At 40.3% G+C, this 21,875-nt stretch overlaps 1 protein-coding gene across 3 annotated transcripts in view; it reads right to left on the bottom strand.

Annotated features, from left to right (window-relative positions):
- Positions 1-21,875, bottom strand: part of Elf1 (E74 like ETS transcription factor 1) — a 90,592-nt gene that overhangs the window by 28,353 nt on the left and 40,364 nt on the right. For all 3 annotated transcript variants that reach the window (XM_041670595.1, XM_041670612.1, XM_041670603.1), the window contains exon 2: positions 9,504-9,790. In XM_041670595.1, coding sequence (XP_041526529.1) covers positions 9,504-9,575 — 72 coding nt within the window. In that variant the 5' untranslated portion in view covers positions 9,576-9,790. The remainder of the gene's footprint in view (positions 1-9,503; positions 9,791-21,875) is intronic.

The following is a 21,875-nucleotide window of genomic DNA, read 5'->3' as shown; positions in this document are numbered from 1 at the left end:
TCAGGTGACACCCAAATGGAGGGAAAATGCACACACTCAGGAACTCCGCTGTGGACCTGGACGCGAACAGCCTTTCATCTGGACTGACTAGTAACTGACTAAAGTACGAGTCCTCAAGAATCCAAACCTTCAAAACCACACATTCCTCACAGTATGGTGAGCCCTGCACTCTACGAGCAGAGGCAGGGGGATTGCTGAAAGTTCAAGACCAGGATCTACGGAACAAGTTTCAGGCTAGCCAGGCCATGAAGGAAAGATGGTATGAGCAAACAAATTTCACATGTTGAATTCTCTAAGATTTAGATTTTTAAAGTAAGTAAAAACTTCTGACTTGGATCTATCTGCTTGGACTGCCACAACAAGTACCAAAAACTAAGTGCCTTTAACAACACAAATGTACTCTCACAGTCTGAGGATTATGTCAGAAGTGAAGGTGTTGGCATATGGCTGGTTCCCTCTGCGGACCTACTCAGTTCTCGACTTGCACTGGCTGTCTCCATGCTCACCTGATGCTCGCCCCATGAGTGCCTGGTCTGAGCTTCCCCTTCTAGGAGTCACCCTATGGTAGAGGCTCACCCCATTTATCCTAATCATCTGCAATGGTCCCGTTTCCAAATAAGGTCACATTCTGCACTAATATGGGTTAGGATTTTAATAGATGAAGAGGGGTAAGTTAAACAAATTCCACCCCTAATAAGACTCAATTTCGCTTTAAGTCTACTGTTTGAACACTGGTTTCCTTTATCCCAATACCAAAAGCTTATGAAAATAAAATGAAGACATATATAAATTTACTGCTGGTTTTAAATTTAGTGTAGACTTTATATTTGAACACCCCCCCCCTTTTTTTTCTGCATTGTCTAAACCTAACTCTTTTCCAGGACTGATTTCAGAAAAGAACTTCATGACAAAGGTTCAAGCGGTGAGCACAGCATCCCCACCCCACCCCCCACCGCAGTCCCAGATACTGGGGAGACCGAGACAAAGACTAACTTGACCACAGCAATTTGAAGCCAACTTATACAGCACCAACTCAAAAATAAAATAAAATTTAAAAAGTTATGATGAGACTAGTGACAGCTAAAGAATATCTGTAGTTTCTTTTACAAAACTACCTTTAGTATTACTTATTTACTATTGCTGATGATTATTTATTGTTGTGTTGGGATCAAACCCAGGACTTTGAGCATGCAGGCGAGTGTTATCCCTCAACTACACCCTAAAGAAATAAAGTGACAGTCTTTCTTGGTACTGCTCTATTGCTAAAAAGGGACACCACGGCCAAGGCAAGTCTTATCAAAGACAGCATTTAACTGGGGCTTGCTTACAATTGCAGAGGTTTAGTCCAATTTCATCGTGGTGGGAGCATGGCAGAACTCATGGCACTGGAGCAGTAGCTGAGAGCTACATCCTGATTCACAGGCCAAGAGAGAGAGCGCGGAAGAGGAGGTGGGCTTTTGAAGCCTCAAAACCCAGTTCCAGACTTCCTCCATCAAGGCCACACCTACTCTAACAAGGTCACAATTTCCAAACCTTCTCACCCTTCTCAAGCCACTCTCTGATAAATCAAGGACATCCTTATCTCTATGAGAAGTTTTAGGCTAGCCTGTGCTACTTGAGCCCCTTTCTCAAAAAAAAAAAAAATTAATGTTCTCCAAACATGTCTAAAAGCTTTCCTCATTTACACAAATTAATCATTTTTTCTACCCTCTTGAAGCCAATCATATCCTTGGAAATCTGAGGATAAACTCAGATAAATCACACATGCTAAGCAGACACTGTACCACTGAGTCATACCCCAGTTCTAGGTAGGTATTATTTGAGAAAGAATTTCACTAAATTTTAGCATTACTTAACCTTGTCTCTACATCGGGAAACATTTTAAAACAGCAAATGAATACCAGATAATCCAGAGTATCCAGGGATATGGCCAGGGCCTATAAATAAAATTCCCCAGATGGGTCCAGTTTGCCCTCGGCGTATAGAAACACTGACAGGAAGAATCATTCAAATCTGCATTGCCTAAACTGGGTCAGCTCTTATCATTTATGCAAATCTCTGAGTACTGGAAATCTAAACAGATATGTTAATGGGTCTTTTGCTACTTGGCATTTGTAAATGATTTTCACTTTGTTTATGGAACAGAACCAAAGTAAACCACAAACCCTGGAGAAGAAAGATTCCCTGGATTCAAAATTCTATCAAATCAGTTTTTAAAGCCTCTGTTTTGCTATAGTGAGAAAAACTGAGTTTCATAGGTTTTCTAACTTTCTAACAATCTTAAAGGCTCAAGGGAAAAAAAAGAACATATCATGTACAGGTAATCCCTAGAGCATATGTTGAAAGCAAAATTTCAGCCAAAATTTTAGCAATAATAAATCAAACCAAAGACAGTTCCTCAGATTTCGACACTGCCCCCGGTAGCTTCCCCTGGTTGTGGTTCATCTCGTAGGTTATGAGCCAATATCATCAACTAAAGGAGAAGTGAAGGGACCATGGAAGCAGCACCGTGTGTGCTTCTGCTAATAAAAGTCTTTTATTTCCCTCACTCGAGCAGCCCTGAAAACTACAGAGTACTACTTCAGTGCTGTTAAGCAAGTTTACGTGTCCAACAGGCGTTCGGATATTAAAAACACAAGCGCACTCACATAACTTGTTTGCCAAGTTTCCCTAAAAGCAGCTCTCAATCTGCTCCAGGGCAATTGTGAAACATCCCGCCACAGCCCTCTAGAAAAGAGCTGCCAGAGCAACGTTTTCCCCAAACAGCAGGGAGAAACGCCTTTGTTAAATTCCCTCAATGCAGATACTTCTTCTAAATAACAAGTACACGATAGGCACACTTTCAGTAGTTCATATGTCCGGATCAAATAGGCAGACAGACAGACAGACGCACACTGCATACACACACCCCAGCTGGGCTGGTGCCTCATTCCTCCCATCATCTTCAAACCCTCCTCAACTCCAGACTTCTTCAGTAAACACACAAACTAAACACAGTACACTTATGAAAATAAATCTTCAAGGCAAACTCCTGTGCCCTGCTTTCCAATCAGACTCAGAGGCCACGCCCAAGCTTTCAACCTTGAAGACACCACTCTGAAAATCTGTGATTTATTCTTGAAATGACTTCCTACACTTCTGTGTCTGAAAACAAACAAACAAACAAATCAACAACAAACAAACATTAGCACTTCATCCCATCACAGTGACCAGTGACAGTGTTCTGCCACGCGCCAATGCACTGCCTTTACGAATGTGACAAGACGGTAGAACAGGAAACAGTCCATCTCTAGCTGGGGATGTGAACACACTCAAACAAAAAACAACTTTGCTGATGAGGTTCAAATTACCCAGGTTCTCAAAGTTGTTTTTTTTATTTTATTTTACTTTCTGGGTCTACTTGAAAATAAAAAAAGGTAAGACTATCTTTAAAAATTATAGGAATTAAGCCGGGCGGTGGTGGCGCACGCCTTTAATCCCAGCAGAGGCAGAGGCAGGTGGATCTCTGTGAGTTCGAGGCCAGCCTGGTCTACAGGAGCTAGTTCCAGGACAGCCTGGTCTACAAGAGCTAGTTCCAGGACCGGAACCAAAAAAAGCTACAGAGAAACCCTGTCTCAAAAATTCAAAAAAAAAAATTATAGGAATTAAATAACATGGAGCTAAGTAACATTTTATACTGCAAGGCATATAATAAGTAAGCAAGAAAAATAAACTGATAAAATTGCTTAATATTTTACTTAAATAAAAACAGGAAATCCCTTTTGGTTCCTGTTTTCCTTTTGCTGCTTTTTGGGAATTAGGAGCTGGACCTCTTGTGTTAGGCAAGCTCTACCACTGATCCTCATGCCTGAACCTCCCAAATTCTGGATTACAAACATACACTGTTGAAATAAACAATCCCCAAAACTGGCATTTGGCCAGAGAGGTGGCTCACTGGGTTACGATCCCTGCCACCATGTCTAACAACCTGAGTTTGATCCTCAGGCCCCATTGAGTGAAAAGAGAGAACCAACTCCTATAAAGGTCCTCTGACCTCCATATCTGTACCATGGTGCAAACACAATGGATGGATGGATGGATGGATGGACGGACGGACGGACGGACGGACAGACAGACAGACAAAAAGACAAATGAGCTTATACAATTTTAAACTGACTGGCGTGGCCTTTAACCCTTAATAGGTACTCTCAAAGAATGTATGAATCAGAATTAGAACCCAAACATAGATTAAATGTAATGCTGAAGAGTGCTGATTCAGGGTGACTTTTCAACTTGGTGACAAAAGCTATCAGAGGTGAACAACTCTAGGTCTTCTAGCTACCAGAAACACGTAATGTTATAATGTTGTACTTCAGAAAATGAAGAGGCTAAGCCATGTCTGCAGCCCTCTAGTCTCTATTTTTGAAAGCAGTTTAAAATGATAACCCTAACAAAGTTATGGTGCAAGCAGCTGCCATGTTAAGGCAGCTCACTCCACTGAAGCTGCACAGCACTGTGCCATATTGCCGATGCGTACTAGTCAGTCTGCCCAGAAGGAGCAGTTTAATTCCCAATATGGAGAGGGGGAGGAAGGAGGAAGGGATCCAGCCACAAGAAAATGTATCCTATGATTCCATTTATGCCTCTCACAATATGCAAATATACAAGGACAGAAAGCAAAGGAATGGTTTTCAAGGCTGAAAGTGGTAGACAGCATACACCAACCACCCTTTGAAGTGTATCATATAGCCGGGCCGTGGTGGCACACGCCTTTAATCCCAGCACTCGGGAGGCAGAGGCAGGCGGATCTCTGTGAGTTCGAGACCAGCCTGGTCTACAAGAGCTAGTTCCAGGACAGGCTCCAAAACCACAGAGAAACCCTGTCTCGAAAAACCAAAAAAAAAAAAAAAAAAGTGTATCATATATCAAATCTAGAAAGTGATAATTAAAACAATGTGATATTGGCACAATATAAAAATACTTCAATTAAACAATACATTAGCAAGTCTGAATTTTATGTAATTCAATATATAAACGAGGTTGACAGTTTGAGGGTGGGAAACATTTTGTAACTCCCACGACAGCAGAGGGGAGGGAGTTATCAGATCACTGTGGCACGGGCCTCAGATGAGCCGATGAGCTAAAGGCGTGAGACATACTAGAAGAAAACCTTATACTAGTGTTAAAAGAATTTTTCTTCAGAGGAAGCTAAGAAAAAAATTAATAAGATTAATTCATCATAGTAATAAATTTTAGTTAAACTTTTGAAATTTCCATATGGCATATCACATAATTAAAATTATTACTAGAATTGGAGGAAATGTCTAAAGAAAAACCAAATTACACATTCTGTAGAAAATGTTGAGAAGATAATGGTTCTAATATATGTATTTATAAAGAAGTATTGGGCAATAGGACAGTAAGTAACGCAAAGAAAGTTAATGTGCTCAATAAATAAAATTAAAAAACAATAAGCTACCTCACTACTAGCACTTATGAAAATGCACATTAAAATGGTAAAATGTCATTTTTCAACCAATAGAGGACTCATAAAATAAAGAGGATTTGTGTTAGAAACAATATGGGAAACACACTGCTTGTGGAAACTGATGCCATATCTGAGGCGGATGTTTTATATCAATCTTTTAGTAAATACAGTAATTCTTTTTTTGTTTTCTGTTTTGTGTTGTTTTTTAAAGACAGTGCCTCACTATGAGGCTCTAACTGACCTAGAACTCTCTACGTAGACCAGAACTCAAACTCACGGGGATCCACCTGGCTCTGCCTCTGACGCGCTGGCGTTAAAAGCATATGCCACTACACCCAGCAATAATCCCATTTTTAATGATTTTCAGCTGTCCTTGGCACAACTATCTAAACACACACTGTATAAACATATAGGGGCACTGAAAAGATGAAAGTACTTGGTCAATATAAGCTCTGCGCTAGGAACGGCTCTCAAAGCATCCACTCATCCACCCCTCCCATCAGCCCTACAATTTAGGTCCTTTCATTCATTCTCATTCTTACCATGCAGTTGAGGAAATCAAAGCACAAGGGGTTAAGTAACGTGCATAGGTCAGAGCAATAAACTAAGACCAGAACCAGTATTCAACCCATGCATTCTGATTTCAGTATTTCAGTTCTTCACCACCACTGCCACGACAGACAGCGTGGTAGGAGCATTCCCAAAGCTTTTCATTGCCATACTATATACATATGAAAAGTTTTATATGTATTGGTTATGGTTAAGGGCTGACAGGGTAAACAGCGTGCCACTCGCACATAGGAAAAATAAATACTATAAAGTCAATTTTATGTGCCCCAATTTCATCTTGTAGCAGAGGCTGGTACTGAAGTCCTAATCCTCCTGCCTCAGCCATCTGAGTGGTAGGATTACAGGTATAGGCTGCCACATCTGACACAGTGTATGTATTTTGTATTTATGACTTTTACACTGGTAAGTCATTATTTCATGTAAGAATACAAATTAAACTAAGCCAGTTATGGTGGCACATGCCAATAATCCTTATTGCAAGAACTCAGAAGATGAACGCAGGGAGATCTTAAATCCAAGGCTAGCACGGACTACATAAGAAGATCTTATTTTGGTGAGGCATGGTGGTGCATGCCTTTACTCTCAGCACTCAGAAGGCAGAAGCAGGCAGATTTCTTTAAATTCAAGGCCAGCCTGGTCTACAACATGAATTCTAGGGCAGCCAGAGCTGTTACATAGAAAAGGGAAAAAATCTTAGCTCAAAATTAATGAATAAAAATGAAAACAAAACAGGGGCTGGAGAGACGACTCAGTGGTTAAGAGCACAGGCTGCTCTTCCAGAGGTTCTGAGTTCAATTCCCAGCAACCACATGGTGGCTCACAATCATCTGTAATGAGATCTGGTGCCCTCTTCTGGCATGTGGGCATACATGGAAACTGAACACTGTATGCATAATAAAGAAAGAAATCTTTTTTAAAAAATGAAAACAGCCAGGCGATGGTGGCACACGCCATTAATCCCAGCACTCGGGAGGCAGAGGCAGGCGGATCTCTGGGAGTTCGAGACCAGCCTGGTCTACAGAGCTAGTTCCAGGACAGGCTCCAAAGCCACAGAGAAACCCTGTCTCGAAAAACAAAAACAAAAAAACAAAAATAAATAAATAAAAAATGAAAACAAAACCAAACAAGGAGACAGAGCCACAGTTTAAATAATTTGGTAATACAAGCAATGGATACTCCTGAACTCAACACCAACTAGAGCAAGCCAGAAGGACACATTATTGAAAGTCAAACTACATGGGTTCAAGTTGTAGCTCTTATAAACTAGCTATATGGTTTGGAGCACATTACTTAACTACTTTATGCCTCGATTTCCTCATCACAAAAAATAAGGCTGTTGGCATTTCTTTCATAGGTTAATATATAAAGTCTTTAAGTGTATAAAGGAGAGAAAAGAGGAAAAGTGATGTGAAAAGAGAAAAGGAGGAGAGGAAAGATGGCAGGTGTGGTGGTCATGTCTCCAATCCCAGAATCGGGAGTCTGAAAACCAAGCATTCAAAGCTTTCACTGCTATATGAGACTATTATCTCAAAAAACTAGAAAGTGAGCCGGGAATGGTGGTAAACACCTTTAATCCTAGCACTTGGGAGGTAGCGATAGGCAGATCTCTGAATTTGAGGTCACCCTGGTCTCAACAGGCAGTTCTAGGCAAGCCAGGACAACACAGTAAGACCTTTTCTCAAAAAAATTAAAAATTGTTGTAAATGGTAACACACGTCTTTAGTCCCAACACTTGGAAAGCAGATATCTGTGAATCTGAGGCCAGCCTGGTCTCCAGAAGGAGCTTTAGGCCAACCAGAACTACATAGTGAGACCCTGTCTCAGATAAACAAAACACAAACAAAATGAATAAGTAAACAAAATAAAAGTAACAAAGTGGGGGTGGGGGTGAAGCCACCAAGACCCTTCCCAAAGACATAGAAAAGTATAAAAAGCTAAGATACCGGAAGTACACCCACGACAGTGAGCGCACAAGCACTGCTGTCAATACACCTCTATGTCTGTTTGTACAATGTACGTCTGTGGTCAAGAGTGAGCCGGTGAGCCGCTCAGGGCTGTTGTCTATGCCACATCAAACCTTACCACACCAAGCCCGGGACCTATCACGGGGCCTTTTATCCATGAAGAAGCCACAGCCAGCACACTGTTTTTCAAACTTTAGTATGTACACAAACATCCTGTCTTAAAACAAGCCAAAACCACTCTCTCCTCTGAGAATCTCCCTTCTACTGTCATTAGATTAAATTCCTATCTATATTAATATGCTTTTCGTTGTAACTCTTTTTTCCCGTCAGTTGACTACCATCTTGATTTTAAGGCAACTGAGTCCAAATTCTCACTTTTTGTATTGTATCACTTCAGTACATAATACAAGGAGCTAAGAAACTGCAATGTCCCGCCAAAACTAAGAATCAATTTTATTATTTGTAATAACTATGTTTCTAGAGTAAAAACATATATTAAAATTGTTCTGATTAAAGTTTTGAGACCAGGCTTATCCTATAAATCAACCTTATAGAGCATTTTTTTTTTTTTTTTTTTGGCTTTTTGGTTTCTCTGTGTAACATAACAGCCCTAGCTGTCCTGGAACTCATTCTGTAGACCGGGCTGGCCTTGAACTAACAGAGATCTGTCTCCCTCTGCCTCCCAAGTGCTGAGATTGAAGGCACGCACCACCACCACCACTCAGCCCCCACTGCTTCTTAAAAGGAAACTAATTCAGCTCAACACATTAATTCCCACACCACCTCTCACATCCTTGCCTATTTTAAACTAAGTAAATTATGAAGTTCCAAGAGATTCCATTCTACCCTCTGTGGGAGGATCAGAGGATCAAAGTTATGTTTAAATCCTTTACCTCAGTATCTTGAGGTCTTAATTCATGTAAAGACAATAACTGACACAGCATATATTCCACATATACGTATATATTCCACTACACACACACACACATACACACACACACTCCGTGAAAAGTAACTTCAAAAGTGTTGGCTCAATTCCCCTACAGAAGACAAATCCAGGTCTGGAAGAGTTAGGAAACTTCGTCGGGATCATATTCGTTGGACTGAGAAATGTGATTATGAGATGGCCAAGTTGATTAATTTCCTTGAAAAAATAGCCCATAATTAAAAGATTAACTATAAATATTGGTATGTTCTCTAGAACTTTTTAAAGTAATTTGAAATATTATACTTGGGGTAGTTACTATTTGGTCTCAATTTAGAAAAACAAGATGAACCACAAATATTTCCTTGTTACTACATCAAAACTAAGGGTAGCATTTATATACAGTGAATTAATTGATACTTAAAATATGAAATGGCATTATTGGCAAATATTTAATTTCTAAATTTTTATTTCAGAAAAAAAATTGATAGTATTCCTATTATCAAAGTAAATAATATTCTGATACCAATAAAAACTCCTAAGAAATGTACTAAACCCATTTTTTTTCCTGGCTCACCTGCTGTTCATCCTCCATGACGTTACTTGCAAATTCAAACACTAGGTCGTTCTGTTGGACAACAGCAGCCATAGTAAAGCATTCCCCTTAGATCCACATGAGAGTCCCAACAGGTTCAAGTCTGGAGCAGTGGGGTGCAGGAAGGTGTGGTAAAGCCCCCCAGGCAAGTCTGTGCAGTTCCTGCAGACCCAGGCCTCAGAGAAAGCAGTGCTTCAGGTTTTCTCCGTTCATTGACATTCTAGCAAACCTGCACTTTTTCTGAAATAATTCTCTTGGTCTTCTTAGCCCTGAAAAACAAAAGCTTACATTAGTGAAAAGGCAATCACCCATCCTGGCTAAAATGTAACAAGTGACGCAGTACAATGCTCAGAGTGTCATTGTTGCTCTTAAGTAAAACCAACACGGGGAGTAAACACAGGCTTTTGTTTTTAAAGGCACACTTTCTTTGAAGGCTTCATTCCTCAGATAAAATCTCTCCTAGTTACTTTTTCTTTCTTCCCCAAGCTATTCTTGAGTTAAAGTGCTGAGTATGTGGTGTGTGTGTGTGGGTGTGTGGGTGCGCGTGCACGCGGGGAGGGGGGTGTCCAGTAATGATTAGGAAATTTTAAATCCCAGCAGAAGATATATAAACAATTACATTCTTTCCACTAACCCAGCAAATCACCTACATGTACATTAGCCACTACTCTCTAAATGATTTCATAATGGACTCTTTGTCCTTAATAGCAATGTGCAAGCACCATCCCCAACTATATGTATGTATGAAGACAGTTAAAGGTTGTAAAGTTGTAAATGCTGTTTTATGAGCTTTATAAAGTGAGCAGAAATCCAAGCCTACTACTTTTCTGTCCCTGAAAACCTGCAGTGAGTAAAAACGCTGGAAGTTACCAGACTGACCCCGTCTTCAGGGGCTTCTTTTCGAAAGCACTGAAATGCAGCCTTATCTGTAGCACAAGCAACAGGAAGGAAACTGCACTTGACCACGTCACGGCAAGTTAGAACATGCAAAGGGCTGCACTTTACAACAGAAGAAAAACAGAAATGCAACTTAGGAGCAAAACAACCCACAGTGCTCTGAAAATGCCTGCTAAACTCATTATATATCAGTGTTTGTAAGAGGTAAAGTTACCACTAAGGAAATTAACATAGGTATTTAGCACAATTGTATTAAATATTAAATATTTATGGCATAAACGTGGCACAAAAAGTTTAGCTTTAAATATTTGTGTTTTTTAAATCTAGTTATTTGAAACACCTTTTATAATATTAATATAAATATTTCAAAAACATGACAACTTGAAGTAAAGGGTGGTGACTAATCCTAGCAATTTCACTGTAAAGAATCTAGTCTGGGAATGAGGAGCCATGGTGAGTCAGTTTCCTGAAGAACTTACATCTAATGAGCAGGAGCGAGCCAGGTCAGGTACACCATTTCCTCATTTCTGTCAAGTCAATTCCCTGTATATTCCGGGTTTTAGAGATCAGCATAGATCACTGTGATTTCCATAATTGGAAATCAAAATAAAATAAGGGTTAGGAATTCAAATCAGATTTTTACTGACTCAGTTCCAACCCCGTGGTGCCCAATTCCGACCCATCCCAACCCCTTCAACGGAGATTTAACTATAGCATTAAAAAAAGGACTTTTAACAGAGTCGGGTCATTTTTTGGGGGGGGGCATTTTTGAGAAGGCAAAAAAGAATATTCTCATGTTTAAATTGAGCACAGACGTATCAACATATATACTTGATCTTGCACAAACGTTACTTATTGTTGCCCCAAATTATGACATGACCCAGTTTCTCTAGGGTAGTTCTGCCGTATGTGTTCCCCTGTACAAGATAGCTTTGTTTCCCTTCTTAGCTCCCATTATCCCCATTCCTGGAGCCCATTATTCCCATTCCTGGAACGTTCCCGCCCACCTCTGAATCTTATCTTCCCATTCTTCCATGTTTAAATCACATTTTGTCTTTTTCAGAGAGGGTGTCATGTAGTCCAGGTGGTCCTCAAACTGGCTGTGTAGCCAAGAGTGACTTTGAACGCCTGATCCTCCTGCCTGTATGTCCCAAGTTCCTTCATAAAGCCTCCCAACTCCATCCTCAGCCCATAAGGACTGCTTCCTTCAAAATCACAGCCCTTACTGCCTGGAGTGCCAGTTTAACACTAACCACAATGTCTCACATTGTAAAGCACTGTTCACGTAACTCAACCAAATAAATGTTTTAGGGCTTGCTGTCTGAAAACCAGTATGCAAGCATCAACAAGCAGGCCGAAACCTCTCCTGGGGAAAGAACCAGAGTTTTAAATTTCTTCTGTACCCATCAAACCTGTGTGCCCATACTAATGATAAGAAGGTTCATGCTAGTGATAAACACTGTTTTAACTGCCTACCGTTGAATATTCAAGATATGTCTACATATATTCTTGATTTAGAAATAAGGTACTTTTGATATAGAGGAAATTATTACCAACTTCAAACCCAGGAGCAAGAAAATACAAACCGGATTGTGGAATGTTTGTAACACACAAGTTTTTCTGTAAACGTTAGGTTCAAGGGTATTCTAAAATCTGGTTTTCCTAATAAGTACAGAGGACCCATGTAAATAATCTGTATAAGGTTCCAAAGCATACTTTTCCTCAGCCACATCTCCATTGTGCTTTACTAAGTGACCTCTGGACATTTCAAAAATAAGGACAAGCAATGAAAATAGCCTGACTACAACACATGACTGACAACATGCAAAAATAACCCTGAACAGGGGCTACCCCAAATCTATCTGCAGGGGCTACCCCAAATCACCATCACCCATCTACCATCCGCACGGTTTCTGTTCACATGTATAGAGAAGCTCATTAACTCAAATCAGAAGGAAAGCATCTTCTTTAGTCTAATTAGACCTCGATGCTCTGTGCCTTCCCCCTTCTCTGCCTCCTTCCTGTGCAGGTATCCTGTGGCTTTAAAGTGGTTCTTGAGGAAAAACCTTTCTGGTTCTTTTTTTTTTCTTTTTTTCTTTCTTTTTTTTTTTTTTTTTTTTTTTTTAGTTTTTCAAGACAGTTTCTCTGTAGCTTTGGAGCCTGTCCTGGAACTCGTTCTTTAGACCAAGTTGGCCTTGAACTCACAGAGATGCACCTGCCACAGCCTCCTGAATGCCGGGATTAAAGGCCACCACTGTCCAGCCCCCTTTCTGGTTCTTAAGCCAGATGTACCTTCTATGTATGTCAAGGATACTGATCTGAAATAACATAGCTCAGCTGTATTAATTTTATTTAGTAACAAATACGATCCTAAACCAGCAATCAAGTTTTCATTAAATAAGGGTGGTGCCCAGATCTCGGGCTGTAAGCACAACACAGATGGCACTAGAATCTCATTTCTTAAATAACAGTCTTGCTTCCAAATCCACCCAGACCCTTTTGCTATTACAGTTAAAGACACAGATTTAAGTAAATGTATATGGGGAACTCTACTTTCTAGTTTCTCCAAGCCCAGTCAGTAAACTATCACAGGTCCATCCCAGAGACTGAGTCACTGTGTCTAATGTCCAAAACAGACCATTATGCTTCCCTAAAGTTATTCCAGTGCAGAAAAAACATGAGCATTAAGACTGAAAGCAATGGAGTCTGTTCTACTCTAAGACAATTTAAGGTCCTCAGTAAATTTTCAACTTGTTTAAATGCTAGGCATGGAGGCAAAAGCCCATAATTGCAGGCTGGAGTTTGAGGCCAGCCTGGGCTACAAAACCAGCCCTTATCTAAAACAGTCAAACAATAATAATATCAAACGGTTTAAATTTACACATTAATGAGTCATATATTCTAGAACATTGCTGTTATAATAGTTCTCAAACATGTTTTTACAACATTATAAAGCAACAAGGAACTAGGAGAAAACTCTTCATTTACCACAGAGTCGCGGGTGCTACCTTATTGGCACATTTTGGGAGGAAATCCAGTTGGGCATCCAAACAGATTCCTAGGCTAGCTCTAATGCCTTTTGCTTTGGAGAGCTACACCACAGAAATGCTTAGGATTATGACTCCTAAGATCTATCACCAATCTTCACATTTGAGCTAAAGTCATAAAACGAAACAATGACATGAACTCTAGCCTCAGACCACTTGGGTTCTGCCTCTGAGGTGTGGCCCTGAGCAAAGCTTCCATGCGTTCGATGACTGCTCGTTCTTTCAAATGAGCATGATAAACGGCAGCGAAATCTAGAGCGGTGAATGTCATCTGTGAATACTTATGCAGGTAACGAACTACAGGCCAGGGGTAGAGAACTTCCTAGAAAGACATTGGCTCCAGTCCCTAGCCCTGCTTAAAAAGAAAGGCAAATACATGTGCAGAATGCCTGGTATATACGCTGAACTCAATAAACATTAGCTTAATTATAGCTCTGAGTACAGTGTGCAAAATACGCAACAGGTGCGCCTCAGCTCTCTAATTATTTCTTAAGTCCCATTTCTATAATCACCGAGAGTCTCCGCCACTATTACTGGCTCAACTCCAACACCGTAGCCCATTAGCAACAAAACCTAAGTTGACCCCAGTGCCTTGCATTCTGTTGTCCTCTTGATAAAGTCCTAACTTTTATACTGGATTTAAAACTTCACTTATGGGGCTGGAGAGATGATTCAGGAGTTAAGAGCACTGGCTGTTCTTGTAAAGGAACTGGATTTAACCTCAGCACCCACATGGTGACCTTCAACCACATGTAACTCCAGTCCCAGGAAATATGACAACCTCACCCACCTGGTACACAGATATACATGCAGGCAAAACACTCATACACAAAAAAAATAAGCAAACATTTTTTTTAAAAAAATTATCAGGGCTGGAGACATCTCAGAGGTTAAGAGAACTGACTGCTGTTCTGGAGGTCCTGAGTTCAATGTCCAGCAACCACATGATAGCTTACACCCATTATAATGAGATCTGAGATCTGGTGCCCAGAACACTATATACTATATAAATAAATTTAAAAAAAAAATTTTATCAGAGTCTAGTTAGAACCCTATCATCCAAAAAATGGTGGTTTTATCAATTTTAAACACAAAACACTGGTTCACATTAATGGCTACAACAACTTAATTCAAATGGCTTTTGTATAATTTATTGTTAAGTATTTCAAATATAAGAAATCAACCCTTCATTAAATGTAAAGCATAAAATATAGGATTTCCTGAGAAACACTTGAGATACAAAAATATGAAAAATCCATTAAGTTTTATTTTGTTTTTTGTTTGTTTGTTTGTTTGTTTTTCGAGACAGGATTTCTCTGTAGTTTTAGAGCCTGTCCTGGAACTCGCTCTATAGACCAGGCTGGCCTCAAACTCACAGAGATCGGCCTACCTCTGCCCCCTGAGTGCGGGGATTAGATATGTGCCACCACCACCCAGCAAGATTTTTTTTTTAACATACTTAATACATTAAGACCTTTAGCTGGGTGGTGGTGGGATTAAAGGCGTGCTCCCCCACCGCCCGGCTCTAATCTGTTTCTCAATGTGTTAGAATGCTAGGCACAGAAATGAAAACCAAGTCCGTGGTCACCAAACTAAACTGAACAACCTTCCTGAGGTCTGCACACTATCAACCTAAAAATGTAGAATCACATGTTTGAGAGTTGAAAAATAACCACACATGAATAACTGAGGACTACACATTCATTGAAAAGGCAAAGAATTTGGGCCTAAAGCAATCTGACCTGAGACACAGGCAATTAATAGCAAAGAGAAGAGGCCCAGTCTCCTCCTGCCCGTCTGTCTATACTAATAGAACTTCATTCACATTTTTATTAGCAGAGTATCAGAGGCTGAACGCACAGCCCAGTGTGTGCCCTTGTACCCATAAGGTCCTGAGTTTAATCCCCAGCACCACCAAATACAAGTATCCATTGCTGAAATATCTAACCACACTCTAGCACAGTTATTAGCAAGTGTCTTGCATATTTTATGCATTCTCTTGATGGGATAGATCACTTTTAGCCATGTATTTAGCTGGAACTGAAAGAAAGGTTTGCAGATTGCTCCTTTATCCTTTAAGCCTTTGCTTTACTATCACTGTTGATATCCAAGCCTACCATATACCATATTCTTACTTGACAGCTTCACTCAACCCTAACAGTGGGGAATAATAAAAATAAAAATAAATGATAAAAACTTGTAAGCCATTTTATACCACTACCACAATTTAATAACTCCTTCAAATATTTTCAGATAATGTTTACTTGTTGTTAATAGCCCTTCAAGTGCAGTATCACTGCCATTGTTACTGTAACAAGTGTGAATACGGGGACCAAAGATGACTCAGGGGTTAGAGTGCTTGCCACCTGCAGAGGACCTGGGTTTGATTACCAGCACCTACTTCAGGCAGCTCACAAGTGACTGTAACTCTAGTTCCTGAGACTCCAGCGCCCTCTTCTGGCCTCTGTGGGCACCAAACACACATGTGGTTCATATACATCCAAGAGAATAAACATAAAACATAAAACAAAATATATGAATCTTTAAAAAGTAAATGTGAACTCGGGGGGAGGAACCACACCCAATGTAATTACCATTATGTAAACAGAATTTAATTTCTCCAGACAGGAACAGCATTAGCCTTTTAGTTACCCATAGAAAGGGGGAAAGGACAATAATTTAAGATTTTTTTCTATGCTTATGAGTGTTTTGCCTGCCTACATGTATGAGCACCACATGCGTGCCTGCTGCCTGTGGAGGTCAGAAGAGGGCATAAGAGCTACTGGAACTGAAGTTATGGATGGTGGTGAGCCACAGTGTAGGTGCTGGGAACACTTACATTGCAGAAACAGGAAGTGATCTTAATCTCACTATAAACCTCACTATAAAGATCTCTCTGAGCCATGTATCGCATACATAAAATGGGGGGAGGGGCACAAATTAATACTCAAAGTAAACAAATCATTTCTCACTGCATTCAGGCCACTAATAATTTAATTTAAAAAAATACACCAGGTATGGTAAACTTTAATCCCAGCACTCAGAAGGCAGAGGCAATCACACCTCTAAGAGTTCAAGGCGGTGGGGCTGGAGAGATGGCTCAGCACTTAAGAGCACTGACTGCTCTTCAAGAGGACCCGGGGTTCAATTCCCAGCACCCACAGGGCAGCTCACAACTGTCTGTAACGCCAGTTCCAGGGGATCTGACACCCTCACATAGTCATATGTGCAGGCAAAACACTAATAATCATAAAATAAAAATAAATTAATTTAGGGGAAGAAAAGAGTTCATGGCCTACTAGATCTACATGGCAAGCTCCAGGCCAGTCGAGGCTACATAGTAAGACCCTGTCTCAAAAAAACAAAATAAATAATAAAACGCTTGGGGCTGGAGAGATTGGAGAGGCTTGTGAGTTACATGCTTACTGCTATCCTAAGAGGACCAAAGTTCATTTCTAAGCACTGTTGTGTGGTATACTCACATACATACACACAAATAAAAATAAAAATTTCCTTAAAATAAAATGCTGAAAAGACAGGCGAGGCTGGCATTCATCTGCAATCCCAGTATTTGGGAGCTAGAGGCAGGAGAATCTGTTCCAGCATGAGATCCTTTCTCAAAAGAACAAAAAACAAACTTTGATATCCTAACTTCTTAAGAAGTTAACCTTTTAATTTTTTCAAATACTCAGCTGGAAGACAAAAACTGTCTCTGAGAGGAGGTGTGACTTAGAAAGAATGGAGGAATAAACCAGATCTCTGTGCCATCACAGATATGACACCAGCTTGGTTTTGTTTGTTTCTTGGAGACATTTTTCTGCAGAGCCGTGGCTGCCGTTGAACTCAGGGTCCTTCAGACCCTTTTCATCTGTCTCTGAAATGCTGGGGCCTCAGGGGTACACTTGCCTCCCACATCTTGTGACTAGTTAACTAGTCAGTATGACTAGTTAATATTGGACACTGGTTCATTTACATCAACTGTCTTTCCTTCAGTCATTATGTAACTAAGAAATAAGGCCACCAGACATGTTAAAACTGAGGGACAGCACAGGGGAGTGAGGCATCTATAACCTTGTCCAAACTGATTTTGCTTTCATACAAACACAGCACAAATGGCGCTGCGTGCAATGCCTCAGACAAGGTTCTGGAGACCTAGGCAAAGCTGGAGCAAGTCTCTCCCCAGTCAAGCTCACCTTAGCCTCAACCATGTTCCTTAAAAACAACAAGCGCACAATCAGACCAAACCGGCTGACTTTCCACACTTTCGCCTTTTTGCTGACACCCAGAGGAACAGCTCTAGGACTTCGCCTCAGTTCCTCCCCACACCTGAAATTCCAGTTCTGTCACATCCTTCTCTACTTTCCTTTATCAGTCACTCAGCTCACCTGGTGTCAGGTTACGAGCAGGCAGCATTTATAGTACCTGAAAAGCCAACAGACTCTCATACCTAGGCCTGTTCGTACCTGCGGTTTCAGGATTAACTCTTTCTGAACATGCTGAAAACATGAGAATTTAAAGCTAAAAGACAAACAGTGAACGGTAATCATAAATTTAGTTATGAAAAAAATTATAATTCCTTTCTCAAAAAGGCTAAAAGTTATCATCATCAAAATATTAAACCATGCTGTTTTCTGTAAATTAGCATCTAAGGAACTTTCTTCTGCCCAGTACCTAAAATCTGAACTCTGAGAAAAAATAAATAAATAAAAACATCTACCCAGAGAATGTAAACATGTAAAACGTCCTTATCAGTAAAACCTGTTCAGGCAACTAAACATTTTTCTCTGCAACAAACAAGAATTTACTTGCAAGAAATCTCTATTCCATTTTGTGGCTGTCTATTCCTCTGGTTAGTGTTTTCTTTTTAGGAAAAAAACAAGCTTTAACGCCATGGTTTTCCCATCTGAAAGAATAGCTGATTCCCATCAGAAACACTCGGGCTTTGGCCCTGAGTGAAGAAAGCCAGAGAATGTGCTTAACCTCCAGAGCCCAGAGCCCTTCCACAACCATCCCAGCATCTGCAAGTGAGACACCAAGCCTGGGGTACAAACTGACATCCTATCCTTTTATCGATTGGGGGTGGGCGTGGAGTAAGGCGAGTTCAGTCTTGAGAAACCATGCCATGTGTGGTTGGCCTGCTTGCAACCCTGGTGCCGAGGAGACAGCGGAGGATGATCCTGCTTGCCTGCCACCCAGACAGCCTAGCCCAGTTGAGCTCCAGGCCGATGAAAGACCCTGTCTTATGGCTGGGGAATCCTCATGACTAATGGCACTTCAGCTTCTAAACTCGGAGAAAATAAAACAGCAGCAGCGCCAAGACCAGAAAGGCAGAAGGCGTGGGTTTAGTAGTACAGGGTACACAATTAAAGAACTAATGTGTGTTCTATTTTTCAATTTATAAATCTTAGAAACAAACTTCACTGTAAGTAATCTGAAGATTTGTGACCTATACATATGGGCTAAATTTTTAGGACTTTCATCTTTTAAGATATAAGGACTCGATTTTTAAATCATTTGAATGCATTTCAGCTACACTAACTAAAGCTCAGCTCCTTTGACAGAACGAGGGGGTCCAGTGACAGAATGTGAAGGTCATAAACACCGGCAACAGCAAAAGAGCTCTCTGCTCCACACTTCGTTTTTGAGACAGGGTCTCAGTGGGCAGCCCCAGCCAACCCTGAATTCACTATGCAGACTGGGCTGCTCTTGAACTCAAAGAGCCATCTGCCTGCCTCAGTCTCCAGAGTGCTGAGATTAAAGGAGTGCATCACCACTATGGGAAATAAAAGGTTCTTGGATATATAGTGACCAAAATCTAATTCAAGACCAAATGAGTAACGACTCTGAGGTGTTTAGGAAGCACACGTCCATGTCGCATCACAGGACTTCACTGCAGCTTTGTTTCAGAACATACAACACGCCTTCTGTGCACTACAGGTCACTACACTATGCCGTACTCTGAGCACTGCCTGAAGCCTTAGCTCAGACTCAAGACGACTGCAAAGAACTATGCTATGAACTGCAAAGTGTTTTACATGTTTTCTGTTCTTACAGAAACAGTTTTAACTGTGGAAAACAAAGACTTTTAGTACCTAAGGATCAAATTAATATATATTGGGTTTGGCTGTTTTAGAATGTTTGATTTCTTTAAACTGCTACATGTGTTGATGAAGTGAGTTTCATTTTTAAAAAGAAAATGTTCGGTGAGAGCAGGGAGATTACTCGGCAGGTAAAGGAACTTGCTATCAAGGCTGATGACAACCTTTAATCCCTGAAACCTAAAGGCAGGGAGAACCAACTCCTGCAAATTATCCTCAGACTTCTAAACACAAGCCATGGTGCGTGTACACATACACACACACACACACACACACACACACTAAAAATTTTGAATGTAGTTTGGCAATGGTGGTGCATGCTTTTAATCTCAGCACTTGGGAGGCAGAGGCAAGTGGATCTCAGTGAGTACGAGGCCAGCTTGGTCTACAAAGCGAGTTCCAGGACAGCTAGGACTGTAATACAGAAAAACCCTGTCTCAAAAAATAAATAAATATTAAATTAAAATTAAATTAAATTAAATGTAAAAAAGAAAGTTCAGTAAATTTTATATTGAGAATAAGACATAATTCCCAATAATTTGGAATTAGTCCTATGTTTTAATATGAAGCAGCATTCTCAGCTTTGTTAATCATAAAATCAAGCTGGGCAGTGGTAGTGCACACCTTTAATCCCAGCACTCAGGAGGCAGAGGCAGGCCGATCTCTGTGAATTTGAGGCCAACCTGGTCTACAGAAGATAGTTCAGGACAGCTAGAGCCGTTATACAAAGAAAACCTGTCTCAGGAAAAGAAAAAGATAAAGTCAAACTATCAATCATCTCTGAAAATTGTCACATGTTTTATGTCCCACAGTATCAAATATTCAGCCAAAATTTATTTCATATGAAAATAATCTCAAGTAATCTTCATTAGTATTTAAAAACTTACATATATATATACACACACACACACAAAATAACTGTTCTATTTATTTTTTTTACATCTAGTGTAATGTGTGTGCATGTGGTTGGTGTGTCAGTAAACAGCTTTGCGGGAATTGGCTCTCCCCTTTCAGCATGTGGGTCCTGGGAAATGTACTCAAGTTGATAAACTTCAAAGCAAGAATCTCTCCTCACTGGACCTTACAAAATAATTCCTAAACCGGGTGGTGGTGGCATGCCTTTAATCCCAGCACTCCAGAGGTAGAAGCAGGCAGATCTCTTTGAGTTAGAAGCCAGCCTGGTCTACAGAGCTAGTTCCAGGACAGGCTCCAAAACTACAGAGAAACCTTGTCTCGAAAAATCAAAATTAAAAAAAAAAAAAGAATTCCTTGTAATTTACTATCAGTAAATGTTCGCTTTGTACATATTTTACATATGCATTATAACTGGGGATTAATGTAAGATTCCTCATGAGAAAAGTAGCCATAATTAGAAAAGCTCCAAAAAGCCCTAAGTGCTTCAGTGACATTGGCTGAGGTTTTCTCCAATAGGAAATGGTTAGCTATACTCCTTTGATGTCTATCTAGAGCTAATCAAAAGATCTCAAAAGTCTATGTGCAGAGGCACCTCTACTATTGATGGATTCAGTGATAAAAAGCAATTCATGAATATTTACTGAATTTACCTACATGCAGTACTGTGGAAAATACAGAAAAATAATTCATTGTCCTTGATCCATGAAGTTTACATGTAGCTCAGCAAATAAGATGCAGCTACCTAAACCCCAGAAGGCAGTATCTGATTGATAATAAAGCAGGTTGGTTATGTATTCTTGTAGCCAGTACAGGGTTTTTTTGTTTCTGTTTTTTTGAGACAGGGTTTCCCTGTAGCTTTAGAGTCTGTCCTGGAACTCACTCTGTAGACCAGACTGGACTTGAAGAACTCCACCTGTCTCTGCCTCTGAAGTGCTGGGATTAAAGTTGTACACCACCATACCAGTCAAGATTTTTTAAAAGATGTATTTACTTAATATGTATACAGTATTCTGCCTGCATGCATGATTGCATGACAGAAGAGGGCACCAGATCTTTACAGATGGTTGTAAGCTACCATGTGGGTGCTGGGAATTGAACTCAGGACCTCTGGAAGAGCAGCCTGTGCTCTTAACCTCTGAGTCCCCAGTCAAGATTTTTTAAAAACACGACTCTATTACATTCTTTGTACAAACTGTTCAACTAAACACCAAAATAGCCTTCATCCATTTGGATACCAGTAAAAACGACATGACTAGCTGCATCTATGCCTGACTATATATCAAGTTGAATTAAGTATTTTGAATAGATAACGAGTTATTCGATAAAACAAAATGATATCCACGACAGAATCAATTTTCTTTGTTACTTAGTACAGCCTCCTATCACAAGCATCCAGG

This window comes from Microtus oregoni, unplaced genomic scaffold, assembly GCF_018167655.1.
Source record: "Microtus oregoni isolate MIOR12 unplaced genomic scaffold, Mior012 000001F_ref0000356, whole genome shotgun sequence".
In the NCBI taxonomy this organism is placed as follows: Eukaryota; Metazoa; Chordata; class Mammalia; order Rodentia; family Cricetidae; genus Microtus; species Microtus oregoni.
This window is presented reverse-complemented; position numbering and strand designations above follow the sequence as displayed.